Here is a 27,496-nt window from a genome sequence, read left to right as displayed (position 1 = left end):
ATTTACCTCACTTTGAATAGAATATTGTTGCTGCAAGAAGAGTGGCCAAAATGCACAGGACTCTAAGCCACTGAAAGAATGTACTTTAAAGGGACAGATGACAGTATGAGACCTCAGACTGGGATACTGGTTTATAAAATAAAGCTTACAATCTAAGTCCAACATTACATACCCAACATAAGTAAAGCTAGTACAGAAATTCTTCCTCTTTCTCTTTAAATTTTAATGGAAATAGATGCAAATTCCCAGTCTTTTCAAATTCCTCATACTCTTAGCAGCATGTTAAATTTTATAATATTAGAAAATAAGTCAGTTATGATGGGACGTTTATGATGCATTGGCTCTGAATTACTAACTAATTATTTTAAAGTCAGGTCCTTTGTTGCGATCCCAAATTTCAATGATGACCCTCCTTCCTTTTAGGTAGATGTCCAAATCCAGAGTTTGGATGAACACTTAGCAGGCTTTAGCCACGTTCAAAGGAACAATGGTTACAAAGGAGCATGGAGCACTTAGGTAAACACATTGTAAAACTCAAGGCAAGTTAAATGTGCAATATCATAAGGAAATATATTATGGTATTGGAAAAATTGATTCATTAGCTACTTTTTTACTGTTACCATTGTTTTGGAATTATCAGCGAATTTTGTATTATTATATTCCAGACTTGCAATACATATATGTCTAAAACTGCTATCTTAAATTATTAGAAATATGATATAAAATGTTTTGTTCAGGTTGCAACAGCACTGGCTTTCCTCAAAATGTGTATACAAATGGTAAATTTTCCAGGAAATCCTATGATTTTCATGCATTAAAGGCATTTTACATATTTCCATTCACTTTTTCTTTTCAGCATAATATGCATATTTTAATGGCAACACATGCCATATAACTTGAACTTTAGTAACAAGTAATTGGTAATATTACAATAGTTCTTGTATCAACAAGAAAAAGCAGCATAACATATTAAGAAGGCAGATTTCCTGTTCAAATTTTGGTTCTACCAAGTGCTAGTCATGTGAACTTGTACAAGTCAGTTCCTCAAATGTAAAATGGGAGTAATAAAAAGAATACCACCTAACATCAATGTTATGAGGATTATGTGAAGTAGTAACAAAATACAGGCAAAGCAATCAGAGGTATCAGTACAAAGTGATCATTTAGTAAATGTTAGCTACAGATTTTATTACAGTAAAAAACAACAGCAACCCATGTTGATAGAAAACATTACTGGCTTTCATGAATTTAGTAAGTGGCATATACACTGATAGATGGTACACTTACATTTAATCCTGAAAATATTAAGCATATTCTATTATATAGAGATTAGATCCTTTAAAATATGTTAATGTGTAAATACCTAAAGAGCAGATAGTGGACCCAGGAGATGTAGCAAAGTACTGAAATGTTCAGGTGACCCTTTCATGCCTCTAATGAGGATCACTGCCAGAGTGGTGACTCAAAGACAGTAATGACAACATGAAAAGTGCTGACTAATTAACCAGTTTTGTTCACTCATTAGCCCTGCATTGGAAGTTATCAAATTTTCAGAACAGGAAAAATCTCAAATTCGATGAGCCTTTGGGATCACTTGCTGAAAACATCAAGAATGTGAGACCTCTGAGAGTTAAAGAGTTACTTAACATAGAGACTTAGGTGGAGGTCATTGTCTTTATTAAACTCAAAATGTTCGACCTTTCCTTCTGGAAACTTTGGTTTCCTTGTTTGTCACTATACCTATGGGCTCAACAGAAAAGTCTCAAGTGCTTCTGTGTCAAATAACAATTATTACCCTGACCCAGTAGTACATAAATATAGCATAGAACACAGTATTTCTGTTATTCAAAACACAACTGCTAGTGATGAAGATTTTTAAGGATAATTTGAAAGCCATTCTTAGATTTCACAAGTTAAAATGTAATAATGATTTCCCTAAACTTTAGTTATTTCACAACTTAGTCTAAATCTACATACATTTCATGTGCTCCATAATGACATTTTGGTCACTAATGGACAGCATATATGACAGGGGTCCCACAAATTTAACCATCTGACTAATGATGTTGTAGCCTTCTTGAAGCTTGTGTAAGCACACGCTATGATATTTGCACAATGAGGAAATTGCCTAGTGACACTTTTCTCAGAGCTTCCCCCTGTTGTTAAGCAAAGTGTGACTCGAATTATTACAACCACAATAAGAATCTTTCCATGATTTTGAAAATTATGAATTTAAAATAAATGTTAATTAATCACAATGATAAAACAATATATCATATCAACAGAGAAATGACAAAAATTACATATACTTTAGAATAAAGATGGAAAATACTTTGTGTCCATAATCAAGGTTTCTAATGGTTCTTTTAAAATATAACAAGTTTTATTTTCATGTCTTGTATAATACCTTGATTGAGAAAGTAGACCTGATGGTATACTCTTTAAAGAGTCTGACATCTTGTGGAAAGGCTTCATAAAATTGAGAGTTTTAGGTATCTTTCTTTCTTTCTTATTTTTACATTTTTTTTAGTTGTACATGGACAAAATACCTTTATTTTATTTATTTATTTTTACGTGGTGCTGAGGATCTAACCCAGTGCCTCACACATGCTAGGCAAGTGCTCTATCACTGAGCTACAGCCCCAGCCTGAGTTTTAGGTATCTTTCTAAGGTAGAGATGTGAGTTTTTAAATAGGTTCATTTTTCTCTTCTTCACCCATTCCCTTTTCCCTCACCTTCCTGATCCCCACCATGCCCTACCCAGGGTCACTGATGCTACAGCATGCAGGACATGTGTCCGTAGGAAGCCAGGCCCACAGTAGAGACCAAGGACAGCACCAGCTCATTGGACTTGCCCATGAGCATAAAGTACACTTGGAAGCAATGGAAGAAAGTCTTGCTGAAGGCCTGGTAGCTCTCTTCCCCTCTACTGAGCAGCCCTGAGGGCAAAGAGGGAAGCATGTATTTCCAGCTTCCACACGTATACCCTCCTCTGACAAAAATGGGGGATAGAACACCTATGACTCCCAGTCTATATCATTCTTAACATTTTCAACATGATGATGTGCCAAGTGTGGCCAGACGTCTTCAAGCAAAACTATCCATTATTACATGTATCCATTTGGAGAAACTGAAAACACACAATCAAATTCATGAATCAGAGAGGAGACACAATAATCTCTGACAATTTTTTTTCCTATAAATTCCAGAGACGAATTTTGCCCTAAAAATGAAGACTTAAGGTCAATCTATAGAAAGATCAGTTTGTGAGGCTGAATAGTCTGAATGAACTCCTACTCATTTCCAGCATAAATATCCAAGTAGAAACTGAGCATTAGTTATTTACACTATGGGGAAGATTTAGAGGAAAACAAAAAACAAAAAACAAAAACCACTTCTCTTTATTTTTTTTCTTTAGCTTGCTGGTGAATGCTGACCCAGCATGTACTTAGTCATGGCCAGTGTTCGGAAGCTTCCGCCTGTTTGGTTCCTTGATTTTCTTCATTCTTCTCCAACCGGGGGAGGGGGCTCGCACAGCTTGTACAGCCTAGAAAAGGCACAGGTTAAGTTTGACATCTGCCCAGTGTATTTCCCTTACCTGAGATATTTTCATTGGTAGAACAAATACATTGGATATAATTTTTTGGTTCTATGATTCAAGGTCCCATTGTTTATTTCACTTAACATTGCAAATGAATTAGCAAACTAAAATTTTGGTTCTATGATTTACAAAAGCAGATTTCTTTACGTCTCTCAATGGCTACTAATTATGCAACATTGCATTTTTAAAACCTGCTATTCTGCTCCAGTACTGCCAACCCAGGCTGCTTATTTTGCTGGTAGCAAAAAATCTATTCTCTGAATTCCAGGAGGTGATATTATTGTGATTAATTGCCATCACCTCTATCATCATGAATATCTTGTTTACAGGAACACAGTACTTATGTCACAGGGATCTGCTGGTTTTCTGACCCGTTTTGAAGTTTAATGCATTTTGGACTCTGCCCGAGGTGTGGATGTGCATGGCCTGTGGTGGAGGCCTGGATCTCAAAGGCACTGTAACTGGGGGTTCCTAAGGACTGGTCATCTGGTTCTGCTATCTATCACCCACCTGTCAGTGGAGTCTAAAAGTAGGTCAAAGAATCCCCTATAACTGTGGAGATGCCTGAATATGCTCCCCTTTGCAGCCCAGGTCTAGTTGTTTGAGCACTAACACAAAACTCAGAGGAATTAGCAGGGTTACATAAGTTCCAGTCTCCAAATTCTTCTGAATGGTTAAATCCTAACTCTAGAATCAAAGTAAAAATAAACATCATAGCTGCCAGATAACCCTAAACCTAGTGACCTCAAGGCCATATGCATTACTTGCAGTGTATCGTGAAAGAAGATGGGCTGACCTTGAGTGGGTATTAGACTACAAACTGTTACCCCTAATAGTGACCAAGGCCACACTGGTCCCACTGCAGAGCTTAAGCTAATGACTTCAAATACAGAATTCAATGCTGCACTTTTATCTGTTTATTTTTGGTGCTAAGGATTGGACCCAAGGCTGCATGCATGCTAAGCACACACTCTACCACTGAGCTACACTGTGAGTCCCAACTTTTCACCTTTTTAAAAAGCAGTCCAAACCCAAGGCTAGCTGTAGTGATTCATTTACAGATTAAGTTGAACACAGCTTAAATGAGTCGTTAACCTATTTAGTAAATTATAAATTTGACATTTAATTCCATACTAATTCTAAATCAATGGGAAATAATGAGAAAGATTTAATTTAGAATTGTAAATTTGATTAAAAACATGAACTTTCTTAGGAAACAGACTGTATTATCTTTGAAGGTCTTCAAAATGTACTTCAAGTCTGGAAGGTGGCTTTATGCTCTATATGTTATCTGCATGGAAGAGATGGATACTGAACTAAGGACATGTCACATCAGAAAAGCTTATTTCTTCCTTCCTGGAGAAAATAATGTATTAAATTGAGCCGATGTACTTGAAATGTTCTTTTGCAGCTGAAAGATAGGGTGTTGCTTCAAATTGCATTCTCAGGGCTGAAAAATTAGAATGTCAGAAGTTTCTTTTCCTCCTTAATTTCTGTCCTCTTATTTCCCTGACAGTGCTGTCTAACAAGGGGAAAAGCACAATGGCTTTACTCAGGTAGAACGGGTGGTGGACGTCCTGCCCCAAGAGATCTGGGTTGGGCCACCACATTCCATTACCTTGCTCTCCTCCTTTGCACAGAATGTAACCAACGCCACTGGTAGACAAGTCTTTGAAATGTCTGCCTTGCAAATTGGAGAAAAGGCTACTCCCTGTGATCACCTAATGAAATAATAGCTCTGGGTTCTGTGGAGCTGGACAGATTCAGCTTTGAAGCTTCTTGGAAGCGACTCAGGGTTATTTGAGTTCAGACACATTTGTAATGGAAATTGTGGAGCTGTGGGAATTCAGAGCAGGCAGATGAAGTTTGGAAGTAAAATGTAATAGGTAAAGAGTTGGACTTCAACTCTGCTCTGAGGCATCTGTGCTTTGGCAGCTAAATTGTTGGGCAATGGGAGGCCTTTGTTTGCCCAACATCTGGGGTCCTTCCTGTATTCTCATTACACTCATGCACACCAGTGCCCTGCAGGAATGAGGTCTGTTCTTGGCTCTACTTTCTCCTATTCCTGTTTGGGCTCAGGCAGCCATTTTGGAGCTGGTGTTTCAGTCCAAATTCAAATTAGCAGAGAGAAGAACTTTCAAACTTGATTCTATAGATCAGGCTCTTTATCTTTCTACACAGCAAAAATAAAAGATGTATTAAAGGAGACCACAAAGCAAATGCCTCTTCGGAGGTTAAACTACTAATGGTACTCTATCTCAAGACAATTCTCTTTATCCTGTAAGTTGGAAAACAGAATCTCAGAAAAAGAAAACCTCACTAAGATCACATAGCAGGGTCTGGGACTCAAAATCACCTTTTTTTTTTTTTTTTCCCATTTTTAACCACTATAGTATGATGTTGCCTCCCAATTACATAAATAAAATCAAGTTTCACAGCAAAATAGTTCCAGATTTTGCGACATAACAGAAAATAAGGCCAATATGCCACAACTAGTGATCTGACATCTGGAGTGTAATATTTGGTTGTTGACGAAAATTGGCTAATTGCTTTGAAAATCCAATGCAAACATGGAAGCCAAAGAGAGAAAGTCTACCTCCAACCCCTACGTCACTGCCATTCAATCACAACACATTTATCTGATGGCCCAAATTTATTTTTTCTTTCCATTCTATTAAGACAGCAAGTTCCCAGAGCACATGGAGTGTTTCTCATCCATCTTGATATCCTAAAACCAAAAGCAGTTTCTGGCACATTTCAGACACTGATTCCTAGAGGGAGTATGCAAAATGTGATGGGCCAAGGATGTCCAGGAAACCCACTCCCAGGAGCAGAATTTTAAGTTGTCACTACTCAGACCCAACCTACCTCGGCATTATTAAATCCTAATACTCCTCTCTCCAGCATTCTGATTGCTGAAATTAATACATTCACTCTTTCTATGGTGTGATCATGGCCACTTCCTCCTTTCTGAATTCCAGAAAAACCAGCTCCTATTTTCCTTTAACTTTTCCAGTTGCTCATCTTTGACTGTCACTCCTATTCCTTTGCTTTCTCTTCAATACTGACATATCTCTGGTGGGTTCTGGATCTTCTCTCATCTTTTATCCACTCATCACGGCAATGAAATTCACTTCTAGATCCTCACTGACCTTCTAAATATTGATGACTCACAGGACCACAGCTTCACCTATTTGCCTCTTGTTGGCTTCAGGCCAGTATGAACTGCCCAAAAAAACAACCCATATGGAAGTTCCCCTCACCCACTCTCCCAGTAGCAGTAATCACTGACCCCTTCAATTAGTGTCCAAAGACTATGAAGTCTACCTTCTAAGTACTGCTTTAATTCACCCTCCCATCTGGGTTCTCAACATCATCACAGTCTTCTTTCAGACCATGTTTTCAGTCTTATAAATGGACCCTTCTAATGTCACCTGAGATAAATTCTAAAATTAAGATCTTCCAAATAGTAAGATTATTGATGCCTCCCTATTGTCTTCAAGTTAAAATGAAAAATCTTCAGTATTTCTGATAAGGCTCTTCCTGATCTGCTTCTCCAGTCTTGCTGTACATTATTCTTTATATATATGTGTGTATATATATGTATATATTTTAGTTGTAGATGGATATAATAGTTTTATTTGTTTATTTTTATGAGGTGTTGAAAATCAAACCTAGTGTTTCACACATGCTAGGCAAGCACTCTACCACTGAGCCTCAACTATAAACCTGTTCTTAAATCACTTTCAACTGTCAGTCACACAGACTGAAGTATGGTTCTCAGAATGTGATGTTTTCTCTGGGCCCAGAGTCTGCACCAGGAGTATTGTGTGACCTTCCTTCTCCCTCCTTTGGCTGTGTATGATTCTTCTCTGTGTTCTCATGACAATTTATGCCTGGTTTGTCACAGTTATTATCACATGTGGTATACTGTGATGGAGATGGGTTGGGAGATTCGAACCAAGGACCATCTCAGGCAGAGAGAGCACACCAGACCTCTGTGAAGGTACCTTCCAGAAACATTACAGCTTTGCCTGTGGATGGTCTCAGAAAGGCAAAAGTTTCTTTAACTGTTGCCTTTGGGGCTGGAGTGATATTCCAGTTGGTGGGATCCCAGCCCCTCTGTGCTCCTCAGCATCCTCTCTGCATCCTCCAAGGATGGCTTCTCACACTCTACCTTTGCTTACAATGTTTTCCTCATCGAGTCTACTTAACTGAAAGCTCCTTGAGGGCAGAGCTACCTTCTATTTCAGATTTACATTTTCCATGAGGCATAGCAGAGTGGGTTGCATTTCAATAGATGCTTGTACAATGAACAAAAGAGTAAACAAAGTACATTTTAAAAATTACTCTTAATTTCTCTCTCAGGGTTATTATTTCAACTTTATAGCTGGCTAATTTTATTGTGCTTCATTTCAAGTATTACATAAACCAATAAAGAAAACAAGTGAGTTCATCAGTTGCTTGTGTTCAGCCTGCATCCTGGTTTATTGATCAGGATGCTAAAGTCTCATCCCAGCCCCGCTGTTTATTAGTGCTTAGAAGCTCTAGCTAAAAACACCTTGTGAGCCATTATCTTATTTCCTTACTGGGGTTTTAACACTTCAGTGGGTCTGTTATACAATATACCATGTCTGCTCAAGGCCTTGAGGACACAATGCTTATGTGAAATGATTCTTCAGCAGCATAAAATGAGAAATTCTAATCTAATCAACTATGGAAGATAATGTTAACAAGATGAGGATTAAACAGAGTTAGGAGTCAGCACTAAAAATAAATGCAACGATAACATGAGTGCTTCATCCATTTTCAGGGGGGATATGTTTTTCCTTTAGAAAGAATTTTCACTGTCCATGCAGTTTTTCAGAATAAAATATAACTTCATAAATGCTGCAGTCTTCATTCTTGCTCTGGTAATGGTGTTGCAAATAAAAACAAATAAAAAGTATCTTGTCTGTGACAGTGTTTGGAGGAGCTTACTTCCTGTTCAAAGGCAAATGTATAAAAACAATCGAATGTACAAGAAATTAGTTAGCTTTGTTCCACTTCAAGATAGATGACTGCCTACCCTAATCACCAGGGAAGTTGAGCTGAAAACACTTCTCTGTGGCTGCTAACTATGTTCATTTATTTTAAAGGTAGATTAGAGTCCTTTCTTATGATGATGTGTGAACTGTGAATATTTAGCATCTCAAACAACATCCCTATTAGTGTACTTACTCATTCATATGTTCTTGAAATCAGTTTAGATATTTGACATCCACAGTGAGCAATAAATAAAATCTAAAATACATACTGACTCCCTAGAAATCACATCCAGTTTGGGCACGGAAACATGTTAACCAACATGATAGAAGGGCTATCATAAAGCAATATACAAGATACCATGGGAGACCAGAAAAAAGGAACTCAAGCAAGACTACAAGCAGGAGATGACATCTAAGGTAGGTTTTGTGGGTTAAGTAGGAGTTTTCCATATAGAAACAGATGGGAAAGAATCATGACAGAGGGAGAGAATATGGATGATCATAGAAGGATAAATGAAAATGGCATTATGGTTGTTGGCACAGCTGGATTAAAATCTTTAGCTGTACCTGTGTGGACTTTTGTTTATAAATTCATGATGGAATGTGCAAAATAGGATGATGTCCACTTAATTATGAGATCATTTACCCCTAATCACATTTAGTTGCTGAGTGTTGTTTATGAGAGAAAAGCCCAGGAATACTATCAGTACCACAGTGGGCATATCCTAAAGTAGGTGCACTAGCCATGTAGAAGAAAAGCTAGTGAACCCTACAGAAAGAGCAGACAGGGATGTACTTACCTTGGAGCTGACTGAGGGGTCCGGTCTCTCACTCCCAAATTCTTTGCTGTGTTCTGAACTCTTGCTCCCTGGAAATTAGGAAAATCACTTTTAGCTGCATACTATATTTCTACCTACTTAAATATCATTAATATCTGAGGGTAGAATACTTATTCCAACAATGTATTTAACATCAAGAGAGAATGGATAAGGACTAAGAGAAATCATCACGTGAGCATCTTTGAAATTAATGTTTTTAAGAAATCAAAATATGACCAGGCATGGTGGTGCATACCTGTAATCCCAGTGACTCAGGAGGCTGAGCTAGGAGGATCATGAGTTTGAGGTCAGCCTCAGTAACTTGGCAAGGCCCTAAGCCAGTTAGGGAGACCTTGTTTCAAAATAAAAAATAACAAAGGACTGGGGGTATGGCTCAGTGGCAGAGCCCCTGGATTCAATTCCCAGTAGCAAAGGGGGAGAAAAAAGAAAATATGCTATGCTGTTTAAAATTATTAATAATTACTTCTAAAGACATCTAAACCATTCAAATAAGTTTAATAGCTTTCTGTTCAACATCCCATTTGTCTTCATTCCTAGACACAATTAATAACTTAAAATGCTGAAAACAGGGCTGGGGTTGTGGCTCAGTAGTAGAGCCCTTGCCTAGTATGTGTGAGGCACTGGGTTTAATTCAGCACCACATATAAATAAATGAATAAAATAAAGGACCATCAATAACTAAATTAAAAAAAAAAAGCTGAAAACAGGAAACAAGCAAGGTATAAATACCTGCTGTGCTACCACCTTCATGGAACAGAAATCATGGTTCTGTTACAGTCAGGCACCTGTTTTTCCTTAGCTGAATAGTTGGCTATTTTAAACTTAATATTTAGCATTTAGCAAGAAAATGCTTTCAAAAATAGTTCTAAAGTATTTCTGGATAAGTCATATCCACATGGATCTCTGAAATTTAAAAATTTTATCTCAAGATTTATATTTTAAAGGTGATCATCATCTCCTCCTTCTCTTCCTCCCCCTCCCCTTCCCCCAATTCCCCTTAATCATCTTCTTCTGCACTCAACCACTGAGGCACATCCCCAGCCCTTTTATGTGTTTATTTAAAGGCAGGGTCTCACTGAGTTGCTTAGGGCCTCACTAGTTGCTGAGGCTGGCTTTGAACTGCCTTAGCCTTCTGGGTAGCTGGGATCACAGGCGTGTGCCACCGCACCCAGCAAAGATAATCTTCCTTAGCAATGAAAAAAGCTTCTAAAATTGGTCAAGTTCATGAATAAAGTTATAATTACTGTTCAGTTCCTAATGGAAATTAGTTATTATAGAGAATCAAACAGCAGAGTTTGTGGCTGGGGATAGGTGAAGGAAGGTTGCTTAAGAAACTGAAACTGGGGCTGGAGTTGTAGCTCGGTGGTAGCACACTTGCCTAGCCTGTGTGAGCCACTGGGTTTGATCCTCAGCACCACATGAAAATAAATAAATAAAATAAAGGTATTGTGTCCATCCACAACTAAAATATATATTAAAAAAAAAAAAAGAAAAAAGAAACTGTGAAATGCTCCAGCTAGTAAATACTGAACTAAGTCAAGGGAAGAGAAAGAAGGAGAAAATGAAAGAAAACCTAAAACAATATATTTTCTTAGGATGGACCTAATAAAAAATAGGGAAACGGTGGGGGTGGAAGTGCTGGTGACAAAAGACAGTTTGGATGGGATTAAGAAATTGCAATTAAGTAGCTAAAACTTTCTATTTTGAAGTAATTTTAGATTTAGAGAAAATGTATGAAAATAGAACAGAAATTTTTTGCATGCTTCATCCATTTCTCCTAATGTTTACCCTTTACTTAACCACAGTATAATGATCCCCAAACCAGGAACCGTATTGGCATAATACTGTTAACTACATGGCACATCTTACTCCAATTCTATATTTCCCCCACTAATATTCATTTTCTACTCTATAACCCAATCCTGTATCCCTTATTGCATTTCATTTCAGATCTCTTCATCCCCCCGGGCAGCTCCTTAGTCTCTCCTTGTCTTCTATCACCTTAACACTTTTGATGAGGGCTAGTCATTACCTTGCAGAATGTCTCCATGTATCCTTGTCTGCTGTCTTCACATGATTAGGTAAAAGAAAAGCATTTTTTTTTCTTTTACAATAAAATCACAGAAGTGATGTTGTGCCCTTCTCTATGCATTGTTTTGGGGACACATGATGCCAATAGATCTTACGACCCGTAACATTAACTTGGCTTAAGTGGCGTCTGTTGCATTTTTCTACTATAACATTACCACCTTTCCTTGGCAGACTTAACAAAGACTTTGGGGAACATAGTATGAGACTTTGCAAACATCCTGCTTCTCTTTAAATGTTCACTCACTATGTTAGCCTCCACAGGTATGTTTTATCTGCAACAAAAATAGTGTAGTGTTTATGACTGGATTCTTCTGTAAAGATGAGCTATCTCTTTTCCTCAAATTATTTAGTTATTCAATTATATATTTAACTCAGGATGGACTTAGATATATTAGTTTCATTGTATGAGAAATCCAATATTTTTATTAATTTTTGCACTCAAATTGTTCTAGTTTTGGCTACTGGGAGCTCCTTCTCATTACTTCTTGTGCCCTTTTGATATACACTCATGTTTTAATTTTAGTACTTTATTTTCTGGAACTTCAAGATGCTCGAGGTTCATTTTCTCTCTCAGTTGGTAATTTATCACTTCTCCAAGGGCTTTGGCTCTTTTCATTAGAATACAGTTATTTAGAAGCCAGAATTTGCATAAGGGTGTATTCATTACTGTTGGTAACACAACTACTTCCAGGCCTTTCCAGCAGATAGGGCTTGTTTACTAACACACACTTGCACATCATATCATTCCTGTATCAGTTTGTATCTATGTGTGTGTTGTGTGTGTGCATCCATCAGTCATATGGATACTGCTAATTCCAACCTAGTACCACAGGGTTCATTTTAGATTTTAGTCTTCACCCTTTCCTTATGTGTGACTTCTTTTTCAGTCACTGACAGTTTGGCTTCTCATTCTTTAAAACATCTTTACTTATTTGTTCAATCCTAGTGTACACATAAATTAGTTTTAGAATTTTTAAGTAAAATCCATGTGAAAAAGTTTCAATAACAAAAGCCCAGTATTCATGTTTAATTCTTTGTCAACAATGCCATAATATTCCATTAAGTAGTGGATAGAAATATTTTTTGCTTTCTTTAAATCTGATGCTCACCATGTTGAACACATCTCTTGGTATAGTTTACCTTGAATCTGTTTATATAATTCTTCATATATTCAACATGCCAGTTACTTGAATTCTTTTTTTTTTTTCTTTTTTGGGTGCTGGGGATGGACCCCAGGTCCTTGTGCTTGCAAGGCAAGCACTCTGCCGACTGAGCTATCTCCCCAGCCCTACTTGAATTCTTACATCCGCATTCACATTGCTCCCTTTGCCTAATTCCCCTTCTCTCGATCTGCATTGCATTTATTCTCTGAAGCCCAAATAAAATATCATTTTATTTGCTAATAAATGGTCATTCAGTAAATCAGGTTCTGCTTTGAGTGCATTAAGTCTATTGATTTACAGAATTCTCATAAAAACACTAGGAGGCAAGTGTTCTTATTGTCTCTGTTATAATTGTGAGGAAATTAAGGAATAGAGAATCTAAACTCTTGTCACAGGGATAAAGAACAATGGAGCTGAGACTCCAACTGAGGTGGCTAGACTCAAGAATCTGTGCTCTTAGCCATGATCAAATATTCACCTTGTGCAGGATGTCTTTTCCCAATCTTCCTAGTTAGAACCACTACTGAACAAATATCATTTAGCACTAACTTTGTACTCGGTACTATTGTGGGAAACTGATACCTCAGTGAATAAGTCTCACTTTCCCAGCCATTGAGGGGCCATGGTCTACTCATTTGCTCCCATTCTGTGTCCTGATAGACTGAGGTTTTATACCATTTAGAGCACTTGCCCGTGGATGCCCATATCATGGCAATTTGCCTACACATGTCTACCATGAGACTAGGCAGGACTTCATCATCTGCAGGTCTGTGTTCTTGGTGACTAGTAGGATCCTTGATAACAAACTTTTGTACAGATTTCCTCCAAAGGACATTTGGTATGCATAATTTATAGCATAGAAAACTTTAATAAGTTTATAATAAAAATGAAAGAGTAGACCTCAATATTTTTATTAATCAGATCACTTGGTTATATAAAAGAGCTGCTTATGGTTATTATAATCATTATAAAAAAGGCAAGGCATTTGTTAGTTTTCCCTTCTTTTATCTTTTCTACGAACTTGAGCAACAAATTAAAATATCATGTGTATAAAAAATACATACACAAAATCTCTACATGAAAATAATATTGAAATTGTAAATAAGAACAATAAATCATGTCAAAAAGCTTTGTTTCTAGAAAGAAACTGAAGATCTTAGCTTATTCGTTATATTATTTATTGCAAAACTTCAATATATAGCTAATAAATTATTATGCCTTAATATATAAAAATTCAAATTGATAATGAAATAATTCAAATACTTTAATGTATTGTAAAGATGGCAAATTTTCTAACCTATCTCTGAAGAGTTGAGTCTAAATGGTTAAATAATTTTCTCTGAGGTTGAAAGGCAAAAGGGACAGAAAATCCAAGTTAGAGTTTTGATTCAGATTTGTATTCTAACGGCTCAGATCATAAGTGGGTAAGAATTGGCTTGGGGACTGGATCCCGGCCACTAAGCCCACCATGTACTCTGCTGAATACTGAAAAGATGATCAGCCACAGAAGGAATACTGCAGAAATATCTGCTGTACAGCAGCACCCTGCTTGCTTTCCCTAAAAGAGGGTCCCAGGCCCTAAGATCTTCCACAAAGCAGTTTTAAATCAGTTCTTTGGGATGCATAACTTGGTGCCAAGGAATCAGCAACAAAGAAAGACAGTTACCTATTCTAAATGTATGTATTAAAAAAAACAAAAGCATGAAAGAATGATAAATACTGGGAAAATAATGCAGCTTAGAAATCAATGAAGATTTTACAAGAAACTGCACAATTTTTCAGTATTTTAAGTTATATTTCAAATATCATGTATTAATACTATATAAATACACCATGCTTTAAGGAGCTTTGCACCACAAAATGAGTTATTAGGGCCTATATAACATTGTCTTTGCTTTATCTCTATTTTTTCTATTTCCATTTTTGGTTTTAGGAAGTTAAAGATATTTGAATTATGGTTATTCATTTCCACAGCACAGGAATATATACGTAGTGACTTAACCTCCTTAGTGGAATATTCCAAAGAAAGGTTGATTCCAGTTTCTTTTTCTTGCCATAAGTCACAATTTTGAGATGGCTCCTCCACATCCTCCTAGAAACTTACTCTAAGAGCAACACAATGAAACAAAAAGGCACTTAATCTCTGTCATAGCAATGCAAATACCAACTCTGATGTGGCGAATCATAAGTTTTGATTTACTTTTTAAAGCATAATTTTATAGCTATGCTCCAAAAATTCTTCTGAGCCCTCTGGCAATTTTCATCTGTGTTTGTCCTTTGCCAGCTGGACAACAGTATATCACATACTTCTGAGAGATCTAACCTTTACTTAGTAAATATCTCTTTGACCTTCTAAGATCTAGGTTGTCAATCTTCAGTTCCTGGGTTCTTCTTCAGAAGTGTCATGTATATGCCCTTACTGTGCCTGATCTCCACATTGCAGATGCCAGCTCAGTGGTAGTCTCTTTGTTGATTTTTTTTTCCATTGGCTTGATTGTCATTCTGTACTGTAATCTTGGGAGCAAATCCAAAGGGATTTATGTGTTTGCTTAAGAGTTATACACTAAATCTTTGATAAATACAAGTGGTCATAATTACAAAAGCATATATTAAAAAATAATCACTCATTATCAGAGGACAACTTAAACCAAATCAGTAAAGAGATTTGCTGTTGTGGTAGCTCAAAGTTGATAGAAAAAAGTAAGACACTGATGTCTTTTGATTTTTTTGTCATTCTGTAGGTTAACTGTCTTTTCTTCTAGATTAAGCCCATTTCCTAATCAGTAAATTATAAGTTAGTGCATTTCAAATTTTTTTTGAAAGAATTCTAAAGGTTAAAAACTAAGTGACTACTCTCTTTTAAAAAAAATTTTTTTTAGTGGTTGATGGAGTTTTATTTATATGCAGAGTTGAGAATCAAACCCAGTGCCTCACACATGCTAGGCAAGTGCTCTACCACTGAGCCACAGTCCCAGTCCTAAGCTACTACTCTTAAAAAGTTATTGGGTGGTGGTACACAAAGTTCATTCAATTAACAAGAGAATTCATTCTCAACTGAGTATCACAGTGACCTAAACACAGTCCAAAGGCTGTTATTCATTCTCTAAAGGAAAATTTGAAGTCAGTACTTTAACCTTGAAACAATACATATACTTCTTAGCATTGCATAGAAGTCTCTGAGAGATCACCAGAAGTAAGCAGGGCTCAATCTTTTCTTCTTTTTCCTTGCCTCTGTCCCTCTCCCAATCCATTCTCCCAGATTTACCAAATCACCTACAATTCCCAGAAAATTCCATATGTCCTTTATCTTGTTCCTTATACAAGCCCCCAATCCATTCCTGTCCTAATTTGCATAACCAATTCCCTTTACTCCTTGAAATTACTGCACAGGTGTTCTTTTTTCCAGAGTTGTCCAAAATTCTTGGAGAACCCTAAATTCTCATCCCATAGGACTGTTTCTCACCCATGAGTTACCTGCAAGTCATGTGCCTGGAAAAGTGCCCTACACATCAAGGCACCAGTCAGACACCTGACCTGATAAATGAACAAAGGAAACTTCAAATCCAGGTTCTAGAAATCAGCTCCCTAAAGATGCATTAGACTCACCTGCTTCCGCATCACATCTGTAGCCTGCATAATGTAGCGAGGAGGCAGCCCGTGGCTTCTGGCTAGAATGATGGCCTGCTCCAGTGTCACGCTCAGGGTGCACCTGTGTGCCAAGGCAAGAGGAAGTCAGACCTCACTGGTTTCCAAAACACTCTTCCAGAAAGCATGAAATACTGATTACAAAATCAGAAATCAACCAAAATCAAAGTAGCTAGATAATGAACCACTGATTTTTCTACCCAGAATATCTGTTTAAAAATAGATTAAACAGGCACATTACTGGAGTCATAGATTAAGAATTTAAAATTGAAACAAATTTATAATGAGTTGTTTGTAAAAGAGCTCCTCCAAAGAAAATTAAAACTTTTATAATTAACTATTCCTTATTGATTTTTTATGCAACTTAGAAGAAATGTCTTTGTAATGTTTATCATTCATTTCTACATATTGATAGTTACTAGATTAAACTTATGCACAAATATCTTAGAAAAATAAACAGTGAAATTCACTGTTTCAAGAAGGTGAGGTATGATTTAAAAGAATTTGTTTCTTGAACCCAATCTAAAATACTATTTGTAAAAGTTTTTAAAGGAACTTAAATTAGTTATATGGAAATATAATACAAAGAATAACCCTAAAATACATGTCCTAACCAGAAGTGAGGGACTAATAGGCTTTGTTCTTTTCCTTCCATTTAAGCCCTTTCTTTTAAGACTTGTCCATGTTTTTTTCCATAGCACCCCTTAAAGCCCACGTTTAGTCATTAGTTTTTTCAGGTATTGGCCTGTGAACTGTTTAGGGGTACTCTGCCCATATTTCAAAAAAATGCTTATTAATTTGCGATGTTTTACTTAAAATTGATATTAGTGGATTTTACTTCCTTTTTTGTCTTGTTGATAGTTTGATTAGTCTTTTCTCCACTCTTGCCCTGAACCCCTGTATGGTTTGGTTTTCTAGTCATGTATTTTTCCAGATCTGTCCAGTATTTTCCCCTACAAATAATAATAATAAGCAGCAAATAACAATGGATTTGCTTCTGTGTGAAGAATATCTGGCTCATGATCCTTGATTATGAGGCTGTAACATAAAAAGTCTGATACATTTGGTAGATTTTTGAGCCTGAGGAATTGAGAAAAGGAGGGATTTAAGACATTACTGTTTAAGTATTACAAAATATGACCACGTATTATACATATCTGCATTCTAAAGAGAAAAAAGTTAAGTTCATTGACTGTTCAATGACATGAAAAGCATAGTAGAGCAGGGCAAGTCATGCTTCATTTTCATTACCATTATGGAGAATTCTTTGGAAAACCTTAAATAACAAGCTTCTTGTTGTATACGATGTTCACAAATATTTAGTGTATGAGTCTTATAGGAGTACATATTGTTTTCTGTGCACATTCTGCAGAAGAATCCATGCCGATGAAGGCCAAGAGGTATAAATGACAGTTCAAGTTTAAGAAATCAATTTTCTACAAAGCATTTAATTGCCTGCCTACTCAACAGACCGTAACCTTTTTCTCCTCTGTAAGGTCTCCTCTACTCCAACTTTAAATCTTTATTGATCTTAACATTTTAATCAATAATGCTCATTACGCCAGCTGAATGACACTAAGAGAAAAAATCTTTACCTTTTTCTAATCATGCTGAAACATGTCTGTACTTTCCTGATAAAGCATGACTCACCCTTCTTTACTTATAACAAACACACACTATGAGGGTATTTTAACAGCTTATAATTTTTATCCATTCTCTTAATCCTTTTAAACTGACCTATTCCTCCCTTCTTCAAGTTGTAGTAAACAGCAGTATAGCAGCAAATTATCTGCCAGAGATTAAGCCAATTTTACTATGATCAGAAAATCAATATGCCAGTGACACTGTCTCTCATAGGGCACCTCAAAGTGTCACCTCTTTGGAACCAATCACATATCACCTCCCAGAAAAATCCACTGGATATATCCAAATGGATACATATATTTTCTTTCCCAACATATCCAAAATCAATAACTGTACCTATATTTGTCTTTTCATATTAAATACTGTGTGTATTCAGTTAGGTTCCAAGATTGACTTGAAGTTTTTAAACAGTAACAAACCGTGAAAGCGACAACCATGTAAATGTTGGAAATATTTCCTGTATTTGATTCAGGGTTGCTGGATCCAATGGAGGCCTAGTTATTTCCACTCAGAGCATCACGAAAATCCCATCACCTTAAATTAAGCACATGAACGAAAGCCTAGCAGTAATACACAACTTTGCTGTCAATAGATCATTATTTGCCCCATAGCTTTTTATCTTCTTTCAACTATATCAATCTGAATGCCTACCAGAAAAAAAACTTAGCATTTTCAAGACATGTTTTGATTGTGGCATTCTCTAAAAGCCTCTAGGTCCACAAAATGGCACATGGTTTTTCAAAGGTACATAAATGTATACTCAGAGTCTGGTTTTATAAGGCATCATTTGATTTTATAGGTTCTTTTGATCACTGGAGAAATGATCTGGTAACCTTGGGCAAGAGCGTGAAAGGAACATTCTGAAGGCCAGGAACTCTAAGCAGATCCCATTCAATATGAGCTTTCTTGCCTGAACAACCAATCTCCTTTCTATTATCATCCCTAGTTTCACATTAGACAGTTGAATTAAAATTCAAGTAAAGTTATATTTTTATACCATCTGGAAAATGTGGGCCTTCAAAATTTTCAGCTCCCTCTAGCTGCTATGTCATTAAATTCTTTTGGACAACTCCTTCCCGAGATGTTGCAAAAAATAAGAATAAATGTCACAGGCTAGCATTTATTCGTCCTAAAAAGACAAATACATTCACTAAAAAACGTCTTACCATTATGTCCATAATAAGACATTCCAAGTACTGCCCTGTACTTGTGGGGAAGTGCACTTGATGAAGTGGTAAAATCATACAGAAATTGTTGATTTCCCCATAGAACGAACAGGGAAAGAGTTAATATATCTGTGCTTCTCATTAATATATCTTCCTGACATATTTTGTATTGAGATCCCAAATCACTCATAGTTAGCATAGTTTAATATGACAGATGTACCTATATAGTTAATGGGTCCAATTAAATTTAAGACACTTTGATTCAGCAATTCTGTGGAAGAAACACGAAGAAGTACTTTGTTATATTATGTATTTATTAAGTGAGTAGGAAAGTACTTCTTTGTGTTTCTTCCACAGAATTGGTGTTAACAAATACATTTGTGTGTGTATTTTCTTCCCCCTTGGGGTCTAGTTTGTACCTACAAGTACCATTAGGTGCTGGTAGAAGTGAATATACAGCAAAACTAAACATGCTTGGTTTCCATGGCCCCTTACACGCACACATCTTTTTTCAAGGTTCTTGCAGGAACCTTGAAATACACTCAGGAGTCACATGCTTTTGTAAAATTTGCAAAACCAAAATGATTTAACTGCAAGGTTGTAATTGCTGTCTTCTTCACATTCTATCTTCCTTCTGTCCTGATGTTTAGTGTTTAAATGGCTGGCAGTTATTTCTGGAACTGAGCTAAGAGAAGTTGAGTTATAGATGCACTGAGGATAGGTTTATTAGGGCTTATTTATGTGATTCACAGTGACTTCTGTTTATAGTTAGGTTATTGTGTCCTGGTATAGGAATGGCTTCCAGAACATTCCTACAGCTCACTGCACAGTCATCCCATTTGGAAGAGAAGTTTAAGGTCAGAGGTTGTGATGAAATATGACTATGTCCTGGGGTCCCCAGGACTGGGAAGTATGGGTGTGGTAGAGAAGAAACAGGTTGGAAATGCATAAAGCCAGAAGCTACTCTGTGGAATAATCTTTCAAACACTATGGCTCATATGCTAAAGAACTTTATACAGGTTTTTCCTTTTTTTGTATTTCACAATAATTTAAAAATTTACAAGACATTTGCAATAATGTATTTTGACGTTGAAAGGCTTTCTAAACTCTCAGTAATTTAAATTTCATCAGCCATGCTAGTAAAAATATAGAAAAATTTTCGATTCTCTTAACAGAATGTTATATGACTAAACTTATGATTTGAAGAGTCAATTGAAGACAATGTTACTAAAGATTGTGGGAGGAAAAAGAATAGCAGCAGGTTAGGCAATAAAGTAATAAAATTATTTTTCTGGATTTTGCTTATTTTTATAATGCTTATCTTTAAACTTTACAATTTGTTTTTTTTTCCTGGCATTCTGAGTAAATAATAATTTTCATTTCCATTTTGTTTGGTGACTTTCTATTCTTCTTCTTAAAGAGGGCACTTAGTTTAAGATCTCAAGTCTCCATCATTCCAGCAAGTCTGGGGTATAACAATAAGCAAAGTCAAGTACCATTCCTTTCAGTAATCAAACTTTAGGAAGGAAAAAAACAAAACAAAAAAAACAAAAAAAACAAAAAAAAAAAGAAGAAGCAAACAGATAGTATCAGATGGAGATAAGTTGTCTAGAAAAAAAATTTATAGCAGACTATAAAGTGAAATGGCACTAAGAGAAGGTGGGATGGCAGAAGGAGGTGCTGTTTTGGGGAAAATTATTTCAGGAGGAATAAATGGAAAGGACCTGAAGTTAATACCTGTTTGGTCTGCTCACAAGAAAGCAAGATGCTCTCTCTATATAAATGCACACACAAAGATGAAGACAATGAGGTTAAGGAAACAGCCTGGGCCCAAACATGCAGGCCTTGGGGGTCAGAATTTAGGAATAAGTTGGCTTCTTATTTATTTCTTTGGTTGACGTGGAAAGAATTTCAACATTTACATTATATGATATTAAAATACAATTTGTTAAGCAAATTTGCTAACTAATTTGCTAAAGTACCCAGTCTTAATATCATATCAATACCTAATTCCAGACATTTTCAATTTCTTTCTAATGGCAATATTTGTAAAATCAAAGCTCTACATCCTGATCCTACCCCAACTCCTTGCTATACCAGGCATACTCCACCCAACCCACAACTTCTTTCTGTCTTGTGGTCAATGTCTTGGTACCATTACAGAAAACTCACTCCAATCTGAATGTTTGTCCAATTTTATTTGTCTTTCATGACTTTCAAAATATCTTGGAACATCTTCCCAAATATAGAATGGCAGTTGGCAGAAAGGGTCTCACATTCAGAGGCATGGGGACGTTGGGACAATCTTGTGGGATCCTGGCCAGTTAATTCTACTCTTTCAGTCTCCATTCCTCATCTGTGAGACGAGGAAAGCAGGTGCACTGTCTTTATAAAGTCTGTAAGGAAGATCTGAAGTGCTCTGTGTAGTCACTCAGTACTGCCCATGGTAAGTCCATTTCTTTCTTTCTTTGCTGATAAATTCATACTGTATGTTTTCGCATGAGTCTCCTCATTATCGGCAACATATTATTTTGAAAATCTGAGGAACAGGAGCTTTTTGTAAATTCCAGTTTCACAAACCTCATCATATTTTAACTATTTAACCTCTCTATAGAGGTGTTCATTAAGGAAACCTTGGAGTGAATTATGATAGGGTTATGACGATTTCATAAAGCTACTGACAAACTTCCACTAACATCTTTTCCATAAATTGAGGTTCAGTTAGAGTTCACCTGACCATAATCTGGTATTTGCTGATAGAACTGATAGAATTCTTTATGATTTTTTTGTTCATGAGTTTGTCTCAACAGATGTCAGACATCAGGTCTCAACTTTATATGCCCAACTGCAGAGCTAAGGGTTAGGAAAAGCATGCGAAATAGTCTCCTGTTCACCAGATGTTGGGGTACAAAATGATCGAGGCACACTCTGCCACTCTCGTCTCTCCTCAACTAAGCCTCACTAGAGACAAATCATAGTTTCTTAAATTGGTTTACAAACAAAATATTGTGCTTTATCCATTTATTAAACATAGCATATCGACTATACCATATTTAGTTCACCTTGTAAGACTTCATATCACTCGAAGCAACTTTTTATACATGTTAATCCTCCCCTTTAAGAAGATTAATGACATTTTTATATTAAAAATTCTCGAAAAGAACCTTCTCCGTATTTGTAACTTACCATAATCCCATACAAAAATATCATGATAATTCTGACTATATTCTGAGACTTCCAGAGGTCTACTAACTCGTGTAATGTCAATCCTAATTGTACTAAACAAGGACACCAATCTTCCACAGGGTGAAATGTAGTACCTCTTTTAGGCCACAAGGGTGATGCAGAATTCACAAAAAACTGACAGGAGGAGCTGGGGTTGTGGCTCGGTGGTAGAGCCCTTGCCTAGCATGTGTGAGGCACTGGGGTCAATTCTCTGCATGGCATATAAATAAATGAGTAAAATAAAGGTCTATTTAAAAAAAAAAAAAAAAAAAAAAACCTGACAGGAACCAGAACAATGTGATGGTAGTGGCTTTGCATTTTGTTTCCCTCCAATGGATTTATTTGCAGGACCTGTGATGCTTTGCTTGGTAGCTAATCATCAAACTGCTATCTCTTGGGGGCAATCTCAAAGAGTTTTATTATTAGTGGAGGAGGGTTATTCAGATTCTTGTTATAATCTGATTCATTAAATAAAACACATTAAACACATGAAAAACTGGAGTGATAATATCTAAATTTGTAGCTCAATTTGTCATAAACTGATATTATGCAGATGTTGAGGTGAAAAAAAAAAAAAACTTTCTAAAGTAACCAAAAGCAGAAAATGCAAACTTTAATAAAAAAGTACTTTATGATTTCCCCACATTTAGAAAACTACAGTGGGACTGAACATTATTTTGAAAATTTCTGTTGTTCCTTTCAAAAAATGTTATATACTCAGTTGCCACTAAAAACTATCCCCTAAAAAAGTCCCCTGCAATCGCTGAACTTACACATTTATATTGATAATTCAAAAACTGCCTGCACAGCAATTTTTAACTATTTTAAGCATTAATGATGTAACTGAATTCCTTGCACCAATGTGATCTTTTTGGCATGCTATTTATTATTAGCAGACTAATATATTGTTAGAAAACAGGGCATTTGGGGGCCCCAGGTTCAATCCCCAGTACCAAAATTAATTAATAATAAAAGAAAAATATGGTATTTGATAAACATATACTCAAATTCTAAAAGGCATGTGTCAGGGTTTTCTAAGTTTAAGGGACCATGTGCTGAACAGTAGTTCTGACTATGGAAACACACTAGACACAAATGGCCCCTAACAATCGAGACAAACTGGTTAATCAAGAAACTCATATTAGCTCCCTTGTACCAATTCACAGGTTAATTCGATTGTGTACTTGGTAATATAAGTAAACATTTGTTGACACATTGGAAATCAGCGAGGTTTGCCTTGATGTAGGATTCCACCCATTACTCACAATCGGATTTTGATTTTTAGCTCTGAACTTTTACATGTGTGGCCCCATTTCCACTGCCCTTTAAAACGAAGGTGCCACCTTTTAGTGCCAGAAACAAGAGGGAGAAAATTCCCTTAGGGCACACCCTGCGAGAGGCTATATAGAAGGACAGCCTGAAAAACCCATCATTTTGATAATATCCTTCCCATGAATTGTGCCTTTATATAGCTAGAGTTTTATATTTAGAATCTTACAGATTCAGACTTTGGAACATGAAATTATGTCCCCTACTCTGAGATTCTTCTGTATTTCTCCTTTCATTAAAAGCCAGGTCATTATCTTTGTTCAAGCGACTATTGTGAACAAGTTTATTAGGAATCTAATCAACTGTGGTTCTCTATGATACTTTACTAAGCTGATGCGACCTGAGCAGCATTCGAATTTGGGAGAGGCATGATGTCTACCTATTTCAACACCAGGAGGATGACGAAGGTGCAAGGAGCTGCATGTCAGCAGCTCCTGCTGCTTTTCACACCACTCTTTGAAACACAGATGCTTCTCCTGACAGATGCAAGGGAATGCCAACTGATTTTATGCATTCCAGGGCGTCATCTGAACTTCTGTCCTGGGAAGTCTAAGGCAGATTAGTTTCAATGATTTTTTAAGCCAAACATACATTTCTACCTGTTGGGAAAATGTCAATGATTCTGCTCAGTTTCAAAATATATAGTTTTTCCTGGGGTCCCATTTTATTTCTTGTTCAGCTCTAAAGAAAGCATCTGTATGTTAAAGATTCACTGACCCTAAGGAAAAAAAGAGAAATGAGATACAGAAATTATTTAATTTATTAAAGGTGCATTGTACAGGAATTTTAAAGGACCTTAGCCTTTCTATTTTTACAAAACATTCCCAATGGGTGTGGTCAGGATTAAAATGATTGCTTTCCAAAAAATCTTTGTCAAGCATTTTTGATAACCTGTTATCTTTCACATCTTGGGTCAGGAATTTCATAAATCCCCAAATTACTGAATTAAACTCATCCATTACAAGAGATTAATGTATTTGCGCAGTCCTGTGTGTAAATGGATCTACTGCAGCACATTTGAGACTTACTAATTTCCTATTCTTACAATCCCTCAAATCTCTTTAGTTGCACTGTTAATACCATCTCTTGCTTCTGCTGGAACAATCCCTCATCTGGCCTCTTCCCACTGGTCTTCCTCTAGAGCCAAGGTGATCTTTTAAAGTGCACATGAAAATACAAACATTTGAACTATAAGGTTCATGAATATAAGGTCTTCACAATACGGTAGCTGGTTTTCCTGGTTTCTACCCATGCTTCAACTATAATGTTTACAGTTCTCTGCCATCTCAAACTCTCAAGTGGTGCTCCCTCATTTACATGACCTCATTCACATGCCTTAGTTTAAGTCACATACCATATCTCCAATCATACTACATACTTGTCTGAATGGTGTAGGGATTAAGAACATGGACACTGAGGAAACCTCCTGAGTAGGATTTCAGGTTTGCTAAGAGTTACATGACCTTGAGCAAGTTACTGAAGTTCTTAAATGATGTTTTCTCTTCCACATGTTGAGTTTAATAATAGTATATACCTCAGAGTGCTGTTTTTAGGATCACATGAAATAACTCATGTTCAATACTTAGCACAGGGTATATGGCATGCAGTATATTCTCAACAAATGTGATTTTCATTAATACCCCAAACAACAACAGGTTAGACTAATCTCTATATTACTCATAGCCCTTCTATACCCTAGTATACTTCTTGAGACCCATTAAACATTCAACATATCCTTACTGAAAAGTCACATGAATTCCTACCTAATATGTGCCAATGATATTACATGTACACTCCTGAAAAATAAGAATAAACAATTGCTAAAACACCTGACTCTTTTCAAGTCCTAAATATTTGTCTTTAACCCATGCTCTTGGTTTTTCACTCTAGGAAAGTAAACATCTTAACCTTGAATTCAGTGGGAGCTGTTCTGCTGTTCTTTGATGACTGTCTATGAGTTATCAAAGGAGGATTCTAAATGCAACTGTAATAGGGCCTGGGGTTTTGTGGATTCTATTTCCTATGAATCAGAGAGTAAACTCTTTGTATTTTTCACATTCCTCCTTTTCATCCTATGGTGACCCCATAGAGTGATTTTGTAATGGTTCTTACTGGGTTTCCTCTGTTTTAGTAGATATGATGTAGTCATTTTAAGAAGATGCTTTTGTGGGCTGGGGAATGCAGCTCAGTGACAGAGTGCTTGTCTGGAATGTGCCAGGCTTCAAGTTCGATCCCAAGGATCTCAAAAATAAAAAATAAAGTTAGATGTGTTTCATATTTTCAACTCTTCAATGACAAGATGGATTGACTGCTGAAAGCACAGATTTAGATTGAACAACCAGAGTACTCACCAATGCTAGATCCTGTGAGATGCATCCACATATAATGCACTCTGCTCACTGAATGCTCACACCATCTTTGTGCAAAAGAAATCATTATTCCCATTTCACCTATATGTCTCTGAGAGACCAGGTGAGGCACTCACTTCCTTGTTTAAACACGGAGTAAATGACAGGATTCAAAAACCCTTCTTTGATTCCAAATCCAGGGCTCTTTGCAGGATGCCAAATTCGCATCACGTAGACAAATACATTTAGAGAATCCCAGCTCCCTGCATCCATAATTCAACAATCACAATCTTGATCCCGGCATTTGTATTTTAAATGCATTGTTTTGGCAGAGTCAAATCCAGCAGCTCAAATTACTGCACTAGGGATGAGGGCCTCGTTGTTCTAAAATGTGTTCATGATTAAAAAGGAACTAGATTTGCAGCATGCTAAGTAAGTATTTTGAAGCATGCTAAGTAAATATATCGATTGTAAAGCGATCAAGTAATAAAAATAAATGGAAAGGAGCATGTGTTCTTTTTCCACTAAAGATTTGCATTTTTCTACATAAAATGCACTGTTCTGTGCAAACGTGTTCATTCCTGCAATGATCACATTTATTCTAACTTCTAATTATTTTTAACTACAGAGCACAGAGTACTGTTGTGAAATGTCTATTGACAACTAGGATGAAGCACCCAACTGAAGAAACCAATACTTCCATGGTGCATGGTTATATTTTTCCCTGCTCCCTTTTATTACCTTGCACTGAACAGAAATGTACACCTGAGGTCTAATGCAGTATGTTAAGCACTCATCAATCCCCAAATGCCTACTTTCTTTCTCCACAGGCAGAACCCCACAAAATTAATATGGAAAGGCCAGCTGCTGACCTATTGATCTCTCCCATCTTATTCACCCTTAGCAATGCCTTGGTGACATATGAAAAGCTTGAGAAAATTGCCACAAGTCAACAGGGATTTCAAAAACCCAGCACTTATGTTCTTGTTCCCCAGTAACTGAGAAGCCCTATCCTGAAGCACTTTGTGTGTGTGTGTGTGAAAAAAGAGAGCAGACTATTTGTTTCATCAACAAATTATCGTATCTTACACATGCTCACAATAGAACATTAAATATTTACTCTCTCCCTTTAAGACAATTTGAATGACGGTACAACAATAGCTGTAATCCAAAACCCAGTAATCACTCAGGCAAATTTTCGGTATAATTTATAGAAACAATCCCTGGATATCTGGATAACTGTTGCTATCCAGATATATGAATTCTTTGGCTCTTGTCAAACAGACAGTAGTGATGAAATCTTCCCACGGCTGTACTGTGTTCCTATGTTTTATAGTCTTGAGAGTAGAAAGGCAAGGGGTTAACGGGTATTTAAAAAGAAAAAAACAAAACAAAAAACCAGAGAGAGAGATGGAAGG

At 36.5% G+C, this 27,496-nt stretch overlaps 1 protein-coding gene across 3 annotated transcripts in view; it reads right to left on the bottom strand.

The window, feature by feature from the left end:
• Positions 1-2,706: 2,706 nt before the first annotated feature.
• Positions 2,707-27,496, bottom strand: part of PREX2 (phosphatidylinositol-3,4,5-trisphosphate dependent Rac exchange factor 2) — a 270,079-nt gene continuing 245,289 nt past the window's right edge. For all 3 annotated transcript variants that reach the window (XM_079101557.1, XM_079101558.1, XM_079101559.1), the window contains 3 exons: positions 16,328-16,430; positions 9,429-9,496; positions 2,707-3,547 (listed from right to left, as the gene is read on the bottom strand). In XM_079101557.1, the coding sequence (XP_078957683.1) occupies positions 3,502-3,547; positions 9,429-9,496; positions 16,328-16,430 (217 nt within the window). In that variant the 3' untranslated portion in view covers positions 2,707-3,501. The remainder of the gene's footprint in view (positions 3,548-9,428; positions 9,497-16,327; positions 16,431-27,496) is intronic.

This window comes from Sciurus vulgaris (assembly GCF_902686455.1).
Source record: "Sciurus vulgaris genome assembly, chromosome: 1".
Lineage (NCBI taxonomy): Eukaryota > Metazoa > Chordata > Mammalia > Rodentia > Sciuridae > Sciurus > Sciurus vulgaris.
The sequence above is the reverse complement of the archived record's forward strand: the minus strand, read 5'-3'. Positions and strand labels throughout refer to the sequence as shown.